The sequence below is a fragment of the Amia ocellicauda genome, chromosome 2 (genome assembly GCF_036373705.1).
Source record: "Amia ocellicauda isolate fAmiCal2 chromosome 2, fAmiCal2.hap1, whole genome shotgun sequence".
NCBI classification, from domain to species: Eukaryota; Metazoa; Chordata; class Actinopteri; order Amiiformes; family Amiidae; genus Amia; species Amia ocellicauda.
The window spans coordinates 6,802,537-6,815,117 of NC_089851.1; the positions used below are offsets into that span (position 1 = coordinate 6,802,537).

At 36.2% G+C, this 12,581-nt stretch overlaps 1 protein-coding gene across 1 annotated transcript; it reads right to left on the reverse strand.

The window, feature by feature from the left end:
* Window positions 1–5,609: 5,609 nt before the first annotated feature.
* Window positions 5,610–8,998, reverse strand: aqp1a.1 (aquaporin 1a (Colton blood group), tandem duplicate 1). The gene is made up of 4 exons (XM_066717199.1): window positions 8,585–8,998; window positions 6,844–7,005; window positions 6,469–6,549; window positions 5,610–6,142 (listed from the first exon to the last, which is right to left on the reverse strand). Exons 1-4 carry the CDS (start codon window positions 8,948–8,950, stop codon window positions 5,963–5,965), a joined length of 789 nt encoding a protein of 262 aa, XP_066573296.1. The 5' UTR covers window positions 8,951–8,998; the 3' UTR covers window positions 5,610–5,962.
* Window positions 8,999–12,581: the final 3,583 nt, after the last annotated feature.

The window sequence follows — 12,581 nt, forward strand, 5'->3', positions numbered from 1 at the left end:
CAGAGGAGAGCAACCAGACTTATTCCAGGTCTGAAGGGAATGTCCTACTGAGAGACTGAGGAACTGAACCTTTTCACCCTGGAACAGAGGAGACTACATGGGGACTTGATTCAAGTCTTCAAAATCATAAAAGACATTGTCCAAATGAAACCAGAGGAGCTTTTCCAGATCAGCAGGGACACACGCACCCGGTGACACAAATGGAAATTGGGCTTCAAGGCATTCAAGACAGAAAACAGGAGACACTTCTTTACACAGAGAGGCGTCACAATCTGAACAAATTCCCCAGTGATGTGGCTGAAGAGACAATTTGGGAACATTTAAAAACAGACTTGATAGGATCCTTGGATCACTTAGTTATTAATGGACACCAAACGAGCACGATGGGTCAAATGACCTCCTCTCGATTGGACACTTTCTTATGTTCTGATGTTCTTATGTACTGAATTGATGCATTTGAAAAATATACAGTTTTGTTTTTAGTCTCATCAAATGTTTTTTAAGGATGTACTGTACATAAAATCATGTATGTATTTGTAATTGATTTCTCTTGATAAAAGCTTGGTTGCTGAAAAGGTCAGATATGAATCATTATTAATAATAGTAGTACTAATAATGCAAGCAAGAAAACTAGACTTAAAATGAACCTGAGTGAAACAAAAGTCATGTTTAACAGCTTTGTTACATAAGATAATTGAAGTATATCAACATATACAAAAAGAAGCCAAAACTTATGTCTACCTTAGACAACAAATCAATATTATGGAAGAAATCAAAAGACGAGTGGAAATGGGATGGAGTACTTTTGGAAGAAGCAGCTCGGTGTTTTAATCTATCCACTTGCCTGAAGAGAAAAGTATTTGATCAATGCTCACTAAAAGCAAAAATGATACTGCAGACGACACAGAGGAGGATGTGTGCTTGGAATAACAATGGATCAGAGATCAAACCAAAATATGTGACATCACTGAATGAGTGAAAGTGTTAAAATGGCAATGGGCCGGACACACTGCAAGAAGAACAGATCAAAGATGGACAGAGGAAGCTATTGTATGGATCCCAAGAGATGAAAAAAGACCTAGAAGATCACATAGCAGATGGGAAGAGGAAATCACACACTTTGCAGGTGTGACATGGAAAAGAGAAGCTGTAGATCAAAGCAAGTGGAAACGTCTTGGGGGGCCTTCATCCAGCAGTGGATCGATATGGGCCGATGGTGATATTACATATTTATCAAACATGCCAAAAACACAAACTTCACATACTGCCCCCTTTCAACCTACTTCTCTCAGTCTGCATTGTGCACAACTGAGCTCCATTAAATGTCTGTGTGAATAATTGTCAAGCATCTAGCCATCTTATGTAAAGCTCTTCAGCTCCTCTAAAATGCACATGCTAGTAAGTATTGTAACCTAGGAGGTGAAGTTCCAGACATAATAGCTGTCATTAATGGACTGGCTCTTATATAAGGGTAATCTTGATTCTAATTAATCATATTGGGGGGAAAATAATGTGTCAGTGGGAAGATTGGGAAAAGTAATTATATGAGTATTAATAACACTTAATGGAAGTCTGCTGAACTGCAGAAAGGAGACTATTTTATGTATTTAATCCAGAAGGTGTACGAGTCATACTTTAATGTTTGAATTGACAAGCTCTCTCCCATCAAACTATACCTTTCGCATGAGCAACGGCAGCTCACAGCAGCTCCGGGAGCAAAGTGCTGGGTGGCCCATTGTGACTAAAAATTCAATTTCCATAGTTCAGCAGAGTTGAAACTAATCATATGAAAAATAATAAATACATACAGCTGTACAATTCCCTTGGCAAGATCTCTCAGGTCTGTCATTAAACATTTGAAAAAAAGAAATCCGGTTAATTCTCAGTCGGCCTCAGGGACCCTGCTCTATAGTTTTAAAATGTACAGATTGTAATTGCAGATAACAAACTTTATGGGAAAGTTACAGGAGTTGCTTGCTGCCAACCTATACAGACTCAAAATAACCGATGACAATCTTGAGGTGCTGATGAGAAAACTGACTCTTCAAGGTATGAAACTCAAATGCCAGGGATCAAACCTTAACTTATTACTAATTTTAATTGAAATCAAAATTGCCCTTTGTTGATGCTGTTTTGTTTTGCATTACAGGACACATTGTACCAGTACTAGATGTCTAGAAAAGTTTAGGCGTTCCATACAGCCCCAGGAGCAGCAATCAATAACCACTGTTTAGCATCTTCCAGCGAAATAAATCTGTATAGTGTGGATTGTGAACTGGGCTTCTTCCTGTTTAACTATTCCTTCACTCTTTTCCTCCCAGCTTGGCCCTGGCGGTGTGTTTATTAGTGCACTATGCTTGTGTCCTTCAGTTTTGGGGTAGATACCTCCAAAAATATGAGGTATGCAAGTTCTTCAAATTCATATCACCTTTAGGTAGCATGTTTCTGTCTGAGAAGACATGCAGTCTCATCTGCCTTGACTGAAATGAAAAGTCCATTGCAGGACATTAAATATCTATCTATAAATGCTAGACATATTCAAACATAAATATGTAGACGCTACTGCATTTGTAAATAACTTTAATGCAATTTATTAAGTAATGTATAATAATGGATACATGTTTGTATTACAAATGGCTTTAAAGTTTACAAATATAGACACAGATTTCTGGCAGTTTATATATGTGGGTGACACTCAGTGGGACAACTTCAAAATGCCCAGTAGAAGAATATATTGTGGAACATGTTATAGAGCAAGAAATGTAATTACCTAAATTTGTACATACATATATGCATACATTTTTAAACAAAGAATTAGAATTAATTTGACCAGCATTAAACTATATCAATAGATAATTTATTCTGTACCATTTCCTCAAAAGCCCAGTAGAGTATTCTGCTCATACAAATTTGTATCTTTTAAAAGTTTCCAGTCCTGTGTCTGTGCTGGGTTTAGATTGAGTGAGTGTGATAGTAAAGTAACAACGCACAGTACAACACACTACACAGTGCAACACTAGCGTGTGCTGCCACCTGCTGCTCAATTTTGAGTAAGAGATTAAGTTGCTGAGGCAACGTGTCTAGATGTCATCAGGACCCCGTCTTCTGCTTCTCATTTCTATGAAGCTCATACAAACTTAGGCTTATTAGGCTGTTTAATTCACCTATTTGCTTAAATCTATCAAGGGGATAGATGTCTCATAGAGGGACCCTACTACACAGATTATATATATATTATATTATGTATAAATGTCAGACTGCCTCCTGTATATTCCTACAATATCAACTTTTCCATCCCTCATATTTAACCAATTAACCAATTAACCAAATGTTTGCAACATTCTGAACTTTTATATTGTCATTATACTTCTATTGGGAATTACATTCATTTTGCGTTCTCCATTTCCTTGTCACTTTCTTCACTGCTGTTGCTCTTGGAACACTTGAAACGTGAGTGTCATTAAAGCTCAGCCTAATGCATTTTTCAAAGGTGTGTTAGAACTGCAGGTTTAGCACATTAGAATCACAAAAATATTGCCTGAATTTGCAAGCTTTCAAATTATTTGCTACATCCTTTGTGTGGCATCTACGGTAACAATAGCCATTATATAATAGAACAGCTTGTGTGTAGTTAGCCCTTGCACTCCTCTTATGCTGCTTCCAAACACAATATATACATTTGGGCAGGTTTGTCATTTCTGTGTGAATTCCAGCAATTCTAGGTTGGACCAGGTGCACAACAAAGCTATCAATCATGTAATTACCATCAGTAACAATACATGAATAAAGAAATCACTGTAAACAACAGAACAACAACAATTATATATCGATTTACCAGCCGCTGGAGGTTGGAGTTTGTTCAGTCTAAAAGACAAATGTACTGTATGAAACACGAGGACAGTGTCACAGAGTTGCTTCTAATGTAAATGAGTTACATATGTATAAGTCAGTCGTGCTTCTTATATGGTATATGATAAATGACTTGCTATAACTTGCTGTAAACATTACTAACCATAACAGATAGAGTTTTTAAGTTGCTGAATCACACACAGTACGCATGTTCTCCCTGATTAGGGAAGGGTGGGTCGGCCATTGATAGGTGCTTGTGTCGATCCTGTAAGTTGTTTTTTTGCATACGTGGGAAACACACTACTTACTCTTTACTTACCTAGCATCACATTTTCATCACTCTGAAATTTGCAGAGCAGGGCCTACAGGAACCTTTTTTATGTAAGTCAGGTTTGTGTAACCTGGGGAGTGCCTGTTAATATATAGAGAGAGATGTTTCTTAAAGTGGTCTAATTTAGATCTATTTACCCTCTTGGTGTGTGGAAGTCAGGATTCACCACAAAACCTTTTCAACTTGCTAGTTAATTGCAGAGGCTATTTCCTCTATGCTTGTTCATTAGAAACCACATCCAAGGCACAGGAACTGTGAAACACTGATGTGACAATAAAGCACAGCGGAGTTGGCTGAGGAACAGAAATCTTACGTCTGAAAACTGGCCAATCTTACATTGTGATTAGAACAAATACTTTTGTTTTGTTTTTGACACATCATGGTATTATTCTCCCAAAATATAATACATTTGAATTTTAATCTAAATAGTATTTCTCCCTGCCAAATACCACGTCATTAGGTGTACACTAGAAATACCGCCGCAAAAGCATTAGCAGATGCCATATTTATGCAGCAGCGTAAGTCTTTTTGAATTCAGTTCAGACAATAAGTCAGGGAGTTATTTCCAACAACAGCATCTTTAGAATATCAGCAGGCTTGAATTAATGAATTAATGAATGAATGAACTGCGGAATGCTGAATTCTTCAGCTAGGAAATTTAAAATGCTTGCTTTAAATGCCATTGAGTGTGTTCAAAAACACAAATCCACACTGTGTCGATCTGCCTTTGAAATATAAATCTGTCTTTTGGAGTGCTGCAATTTGGGCAACATAAAAAAGACTCTCTCTACTCTGCCCTTGTCGTATTCACTTCTCTCCATCCTTGACTTTCTCTGTATAAAACATTTCCCAAAGATGGCTTTACATAACAATTGGAAGCTTTTTAAACGTTTTATTCAAAAACCATCAAGCATTTGACTACACACTGGACAACTCGAAGTTGGCAGGTCTGTTCCCATGGAATCAGTAAACAGGCCGCCATCTTCACTTTAACTCAAAGCTTTTTCCTCCCTGATTGTGGACGCACCAATATCAGTTACTGCTTTCAGGTACTGCCAACAACTAAATAACACATTCAGTGTAAATCACAATGCAACCTGTCTTTTTCTTTTCAAGACAAACATAATCTTTTCTGGGTAACTTGGGCATCTATCCTAAGACTGTGTAAGACCCAGATTCTGGTCATGATATGAATGCTAACAATTGCTTGTTCCCATAAAATTCTCCCTCTTTGCCAAGCAAAGGCTACATTTTAGTTCATATAAATCACCAGACATTGATTTATAAGGACAGAAGGTCAACACAGCTTTAATGTTGAGAAACATGTCACTGAAGCACAATTGTAGTCACAGTGCAGGATATGTTTTTCACTGTTGGAAAAACATGGGCAAATAAAAATAATCTGAATCAAACACAATAGTCTGTCAGATATCAGTAGGTATTTTATTTATCAAAAGTCTTAGAAAACAAGGGAGCAGTGTTTGTATATGATATATGTATATATATATGAGCAAAACATGTACAATGTATTTAAAGGCCAATATTAAAAACAAAAACAAGTTGTCTGATCAGTTCTCAAGAATTTAAGGGATTAAAATGTACTTTTTGCTTCCACTCTGTTTAATAGATGAACTGACAATGATGCACAACTAAATTAAGGCTGACATTTACATATTTTCCTTACAAAAATACAGTGACTATGTCACTTTCTTAAAACATAATATTTACAAGTGAATTGTTACATTTCTAGAGTAATCAGAAGGTACTGAGTCACAGAGTCTTTTATTTCGATGCCATTTCTACTCCAGTGGAGTCGTCTGGCGCGCTGACATCGTATTCGCCGTCTTGACCGTTTTTCAACACCTTGACACGGTCAGTCAGGTCATCCAGTTTGGGACACAGGAGGAAGTCATAAATAAGGGCAGCAGCGACACCTCCAGCCATGGGACCAACCCAGTAAACCTGAAATATAATAACAACCACAAGACCAACAACATTAATGATAATAATAATGAAGAGGAAGAACAACAACATCAAGACCGAAATAATAATAATAATAATAATAATAATAATAATAATAATAATTTCTTCTTATTATTATTATTATTATTATTATTATTAATTAAACCCAAACAATTAACAGTTCTGATTAAAAATAAAGAAAGACAAATGTATACTGTTAGGAGTCCTATCTGACCCCACACTGATAGAACAGCACAGTCAGCCACTTTCTACAGACAGTACTGTAAACATGTATCTGTATATAGAGAAATGCCCCTGCCACTCACCCAGTGGTTTGTGAAGTCGTTCATGATCAGAGCCGGACCGAACGACCGGGCAGGGTTCATCCCACAGCCTGTGAAGCTGATCTGAGGAGAAAGTGACAGAACATTCTCAGGGCATTGTCCAGCTGGACAGGTTCTACATTTAGACCACAGAGACTTGGGACTTTCTTTTGGAGGCCAAGCCCAGAAAACAGATGTATGTATAGACCTTTATTGATATCGTCAACTCTTACAGCAGTCACACCTATGAGGTTTATTAAGAGCAAAGCGTCAGTAGAGACAAGTCCTTAATTAATCCTGTGTCTTTCGACTGCTATTCATTTTCACAGGTTAACAGCAACAGATGTTGATTACATAATTACATTTTAATGAACTTACGGCAGCGAGATGTCCGAGGCTCACGGAGAGCCCAATGGCCAAGGGTGCTGAGCCCGTGACATCGTTTCTTCTCTTATCAGTGGCTGCTAAGACACAGAGGACCAGCTGCAAGGTGACCAGAAGCTCGATACCAACAGCTTGACCGGCATTCACCTTGTTGAGCTAAACGAGGAAGACGGAAACATGTCAGAGGTTCAGTAAAGCTTAATTTGACAGGCCAAATACAAATGATACACCCAGTTTCTCATGGCACTTCTTGGGGAGGTAGAAACTTACAAATACAAGCAGGCCAGTTCAGTAATGTCTGTGATATAAAACCTTATCAGACAGTTATGAAAATATATTTTGTCGCCAAAAACAGGTACAGTTTTGTTCTATTGTTGCATTATATGTTTTCAGTCCAAAATGGTTTTTTAGTTTTGTTATAACCATTCTGTCCAGCATATATGAAAATATGTATCTTATTACCCAATACATACACATGCACAGATCAAGACAAAATATTTGCCATATCACTCAGCTGTCAGTTACACAGTGACCGGATTTTAATTTCTAAATGTAGCTTTAGTTTAAAACTGTTTGATGTTCAAATTCCAGTTGTGCGTGACCTGCAACATATCCATTCAAACACCTACAACCAGTATGAATTTTGAAGAGGGATGCTAGAAAATAAAAAAATCTTTCTTCTTTCCTACAGTGACGCTAAAAGACATTTCCAGTGACAATGGCAGATCAGCCTAGAGAGAAGCTGAAGTGCGACTCAACAGGCGAATTGGAATATGAATTAAACCTGTTAATTTATTAAACCTTTTGATTCTACAGCACTTTAATAAAGCTACAGAAAACATAATTATGTATTAAGGACATAAATGGAAGTGCAGCCTGCAAAATGTCCCATCAGGGATGACAAATTGTGTTGTTTTTAATTTCCATATACATTAAGGGCTGTTTTGATGAAACGTTAATACATGTTAACTTGAAAAAGAATATACAAATTCCAAATGTCACAAAAAAAGTTAAATTGTATTTTATTTTATTTCAGTAATTCTTAAATTTGCATTTTGAAAGATGTTTGTGTCACTTTGATAACTTTAATGCAGTAATAACAGTTTTGGATATGGCCTCAGATGATTATACTGATTCATTTGTTTATATGACCTCTATATGACCTCTTCTTATAGATCATTAATATTACTAGCACAATTAGTAGGTATTGTAAGTAGGAAAGTGTAATACATGTTTAAATAGCTCTCTATTATTATATGTATTATTGTATACTATGTGTTCAGTTCAATAAAAAGCAATTGTAAAGACCTGTCGTCCTTTTGTTTTAGTATGATACCTATATACACACAGCATTATTTTAGAAGTGAAAAGTAAAGTTTTAGCTATGTGTTTTCAATGTGAATGGCAGTAGTGGACAATAATACATGATAATAAAATATAAAATACAGGATTGACAGGAAATATTGTGATTGAGCGTTGAATCAAGGCAAAACAATGTGTGTGCAGATTAAAACAGCAAGTTCACATCACAAAGAGTCTGAAATCCTGTTCACCTGCTGTGAACTCAAATTGTTACTAGTTGTTATTGTGATTCTTGCAAATGCATACAACTTGCTGTAAACGACCTCCTATAAGCTCTGTTCACCTTACAAAACAATTAAAAAAAGATTTGCATCACAGCGGAATACAACTTTTTTCTTATGCAAAACAAAATAAGTAAACAAAAGTGACTCACAGCATTGACACCAAGTGCGGTTGTATTTTGTGGCCTGACTCCATATACAATCCCACTGGCCATGGACGCCCCCAGCAGCTGTGCCATGATGTATGTGACCGCCTTGAAGATACTGATCTGGCAGCTCGCCAACAAGCCCAGAGTCACGGCCGGGTTCAAGTGTGCTCCACTGATGTGACCCAGACTCTGAGCCAGTGTGGCAATGGCCAAGCCAAAGGTCAGGGACACCTTCACCTCCTGCTCTGGACCAGAAGCCTCGGGATGCCCTATAGCAGCTGTTATGCTTACGAAAATAAACACAGTCATGCCTATAAGTTCAGCCAGCACTGCCCTCCAGAACGCCTTTCTCTTGAATTCCCTCATCATGATTGAGACCTTGGCCGTCTGCTGCTGTATCTACTGACACACAGACGTTCTGGGGGAATTTATAGAGTCCACTTGATAGTGGGAGGAGGGAGGGTGTTACAGAGTTGAAAGAAAAGCAAAGGCAGGCTGAATTAATGAGACATCCAAGTGCCTCCAATGTTTTGTTTTGCTTCCCTCAAATTTCCCTGACAAATTCGTTTTCTGTGTAATTTTTATTTCAATCGGCCACTATTTGTACTTTTCCACGAATATAGATATAAAAATGGTCAATAGAATAGTAATAATAAAGAGAATGTAAAACATGGTACTTTTAACAGATAAACATATAGATGCATATTGGAGTGTGTTCAATGACTGTATTAATAAATGTGTATGTCTGCACACACAAATTCAGACAAACTTTTTAAAACATTACAAAAGTGCAATAATACAAACTGCATATCATAACCAGATATATAGAAAATAATCTAGGTTTCCTTAAGTTGTTTACTACTACTAATTATGCACTGGATGTGGAAAAGGGCAGTAAATCAGTCCAGAGCAGCAAAGACAATTGTGTCTCCTACATTTCCATTAATTATTCTGGGAGCTGCTGAGGAATTGTTTGTGGATATCACTTATTGGCTAACGTAAGAAGGTAGTTTTGGTTTGTTTGTTTATTCAGTAAAGGAGGTAAAAAAACATCTTGGAAATGGGGTCCAAAGTGAAACATATTTCAGTTTAATAATTGGATAAACACTCACGTGCCACTTAAACAAACTTGCCACTATCATAACTAAGTGTCTCTTCTACAGTATCCTGAACACATTAGACACATTTTCACATTCATAACCATGTGTTAATTTAATTTGCAGAACACTGTGTAACGCCAAGTATTTCAGTCGTGTCATTGGGACAGAAGGCTGAGCAGCAACAGCCATGTTTGCAGATAAGATCAAAATTGTATCTTGTAATGCATGAGGCATTCACACTTTATCAAGTCTGTGAGATGTCATTTACCATCACACATCAAAACAGAGCTGCCATGTTAAGCACACAGTGTCTCTTACTCGGGTGACAGCACACTTAGCTACATCAGTTTTACCTTCTTTGTCAGAAGAGGGGGATAAACACACGCTTTATTTGATGTTGCAAAGTAGGTGTGGAGTTTATACACAGACATGACATTGGGACGTGCATATGGTTTAAGGATTATGAATGTAACAATACATTTACATACAGCATGTGTTTTTCCAGAACACATCTCACACCTCTGTCAACATGTTAACAACAGTGTTTAGAAAAAAATATATATATATACACACACATTCCTGTCTGTACATTTGTACACATTTGTTTATTGAAAGCTTTTTTGTTACCAACTCACAAGTAATGCAAGAACTATAACATAACATTAAACCTTAAAATAATTCTATCAAAATATTCAGAGATTGTTTGTGTGTCTTTTCACCTAATTGAGAGTTGTCATCAATGTATCAGACATAAGCCCTGAGTCCCGATTTGAAACGAGGGAACAAGTCCAAGTCACGGATTTCACCCCATGAAGAAAATTCCACAACTGCAGCGCATAGCAACTGAAACAAATTGCCATTCATCCACTTCTGCTGGGAGGCTTAGGCAGCCTGTGATGTTATAACACAGGACTGTTAATTATTAGGTGTGCAAGTGATAAACAACTTGTGATTGGAAATGTTAATAACCTCTACTAGATTGTTCAGCCATAATACATGACAGTGTGAGAGTTAGCATTGGATACGGCCTCCAATGACAACAAATCCTTCAAATAACTGTGTTCTTATTAAGTGCATTAAGATACAGAAACATTTTTTTCTTTAAAATTAGAATTTGAAACAGTTCAGTTGAAGTACAGGGCAAGTGACTTGCAATGGTTCAAATAATGAAGATACAATGAAACAACTGTATAACTACGCAGAAGAGTTGCAAAGTTTGGATCAAAATACATTCAAACGAGGGTGGTTGAGCCCCCAGAAATTCAAATTACTACCTCTTCAAAAGTGTTTATACAGTAACACAGCCATAAAGCAAGAGAGCAGTTGCTATGATCTGAACTCACTGATGCGGTCTGAAACTTCAGCCCTAGTCCAGGTAGGCGTGTTGTTTCATACCCAATAAAATCAAACTTCTCTTTGTGAGAAGAAACATTTAAGGAAACCAGGAAATATGTATGTTAATATTATTGATCTTTAAAAATATAACCCAGAAAGCCTGGTTTCTATATATAAATGTGGATGTTTTGGGCTTTTTTTCCCCCTCTCTCCTCTATTAGTTTGTACGAGTTAAACAAGTACCAAACACTATTGTTTAAAGAAGAGTGTATTTTATGTTTAAAAAAGAATTACAATAAAAATGTAAATAAACTGGTAAAAGATTATATTATTTTATATTTATTATTGCAGTTATTTCCTTGCTGTGAAGAAACTTTTCCAATTCAATACAGAGTTGTTTCCAAGACTCCCTGCTGGCGTGGAACAAAAATTTAATCAGAAGCGTAACACGTTTTATTGAGACATCCAGAAAACGTGGTTTCCATGTCGATAGATGCAAAACAACTTGAAGAATTTCTGAGGAAAGGTCTTTATTTTTATTTTATTCCTGTAATGTCCATACAATGATTTAATGTGTGATCTAATGTTGACAGCTTCAAAAAGAAAAAAACATGAAGACAAATTAATCTTGTAGTTATTTATTTATTTATCATTTCAAATGAAGTTCTCAGTTCTCTGAAATTTAAACAGATTTTAACATTTTGTCACAAGCTTAAGACCTGGCTGAGATTTGACCAATTATGAAACACTTCACTTATCTGGGATTTGTATCAAACGGAATTGTGTACATTGATTAGTTATATCAAAGAATGTGTTAAACAGTGTGTTTTTCTATTACATGTTTAATTAAACCGACCTATTCTATGAATATATGTATGTGTAGAATGATGTGGAATACCAAAATAAAGTTATTTAAAAGCTGGACACGTCACTGAGAAGCCTGATCTGAAACTTAATCCATTATGTAATATTTAAATTATTTGGACTGAACTGTGATTAATTATATCATGAATTGTGTTACTGTTATGATTAAATGATTCCATTTAACATATGATCAATGAATTAGATTGATTGATATGTACACTGATTAAATACATATGCTACAAAATCTAACTGTTTAAGCAGACACTTGTTTTATTATTGTTTGTGTCTAAGATAAATAAATACACAGTTAGCAATTTCATTATTTTTCATATGAACATACAGTATTTAAACTAGAATAAGCCATGAAGTGCATTCTAAGTAAGACTTAAATGATTCTGACAATATACAAACAGCAAGGTTATGACAACAAATAGCCAGAAATAAATGTAGGCCTATATGTTGTGGCAAATATTAAATACAATCTGCTTAATTTAAATATATTTTTATCGGTCTATCAATACCGATTTGCCTTCCCATTCCCTCTTCAAAACAAAACAAAACACAAAAACACGTGTTTAATTAAGGAATTAGGATTTCCTTGCTTTTTGATCGGTTTACAAAACATCTTTGCTGTGTTTGTGTTGCGCTCTCACACAGGATGCATATGTAATCATAATGGACTACATCACGTTTTTGCTTAT

Excerpts from the sequence above, each read along its gene's own strand:
- aqp1a.1 (XM_066717199.1), bottom strand. The coding sequence starts at position 8,950 with ATGATGAGGGAATTCAAGAGAAAGGCGTTCTGGAGGGCAGTGCTGGCT. Across the intron at positions 6,550-6,843 it reads GCCTCGGACATCTCGCTGCC|ATCAGCTTCACAGGCTGTGG; the intron begins GTAAGTTCATTA and ends CTTTCTCCTCAG. Across the intron at positions 6,143-6,468 it reads ACGACTTCACAAACCACTGG|GTTTACTGGGTTGGTCCCAT; the intron begins GTGAGTGGCAGG and ends ATTATATTTCAG.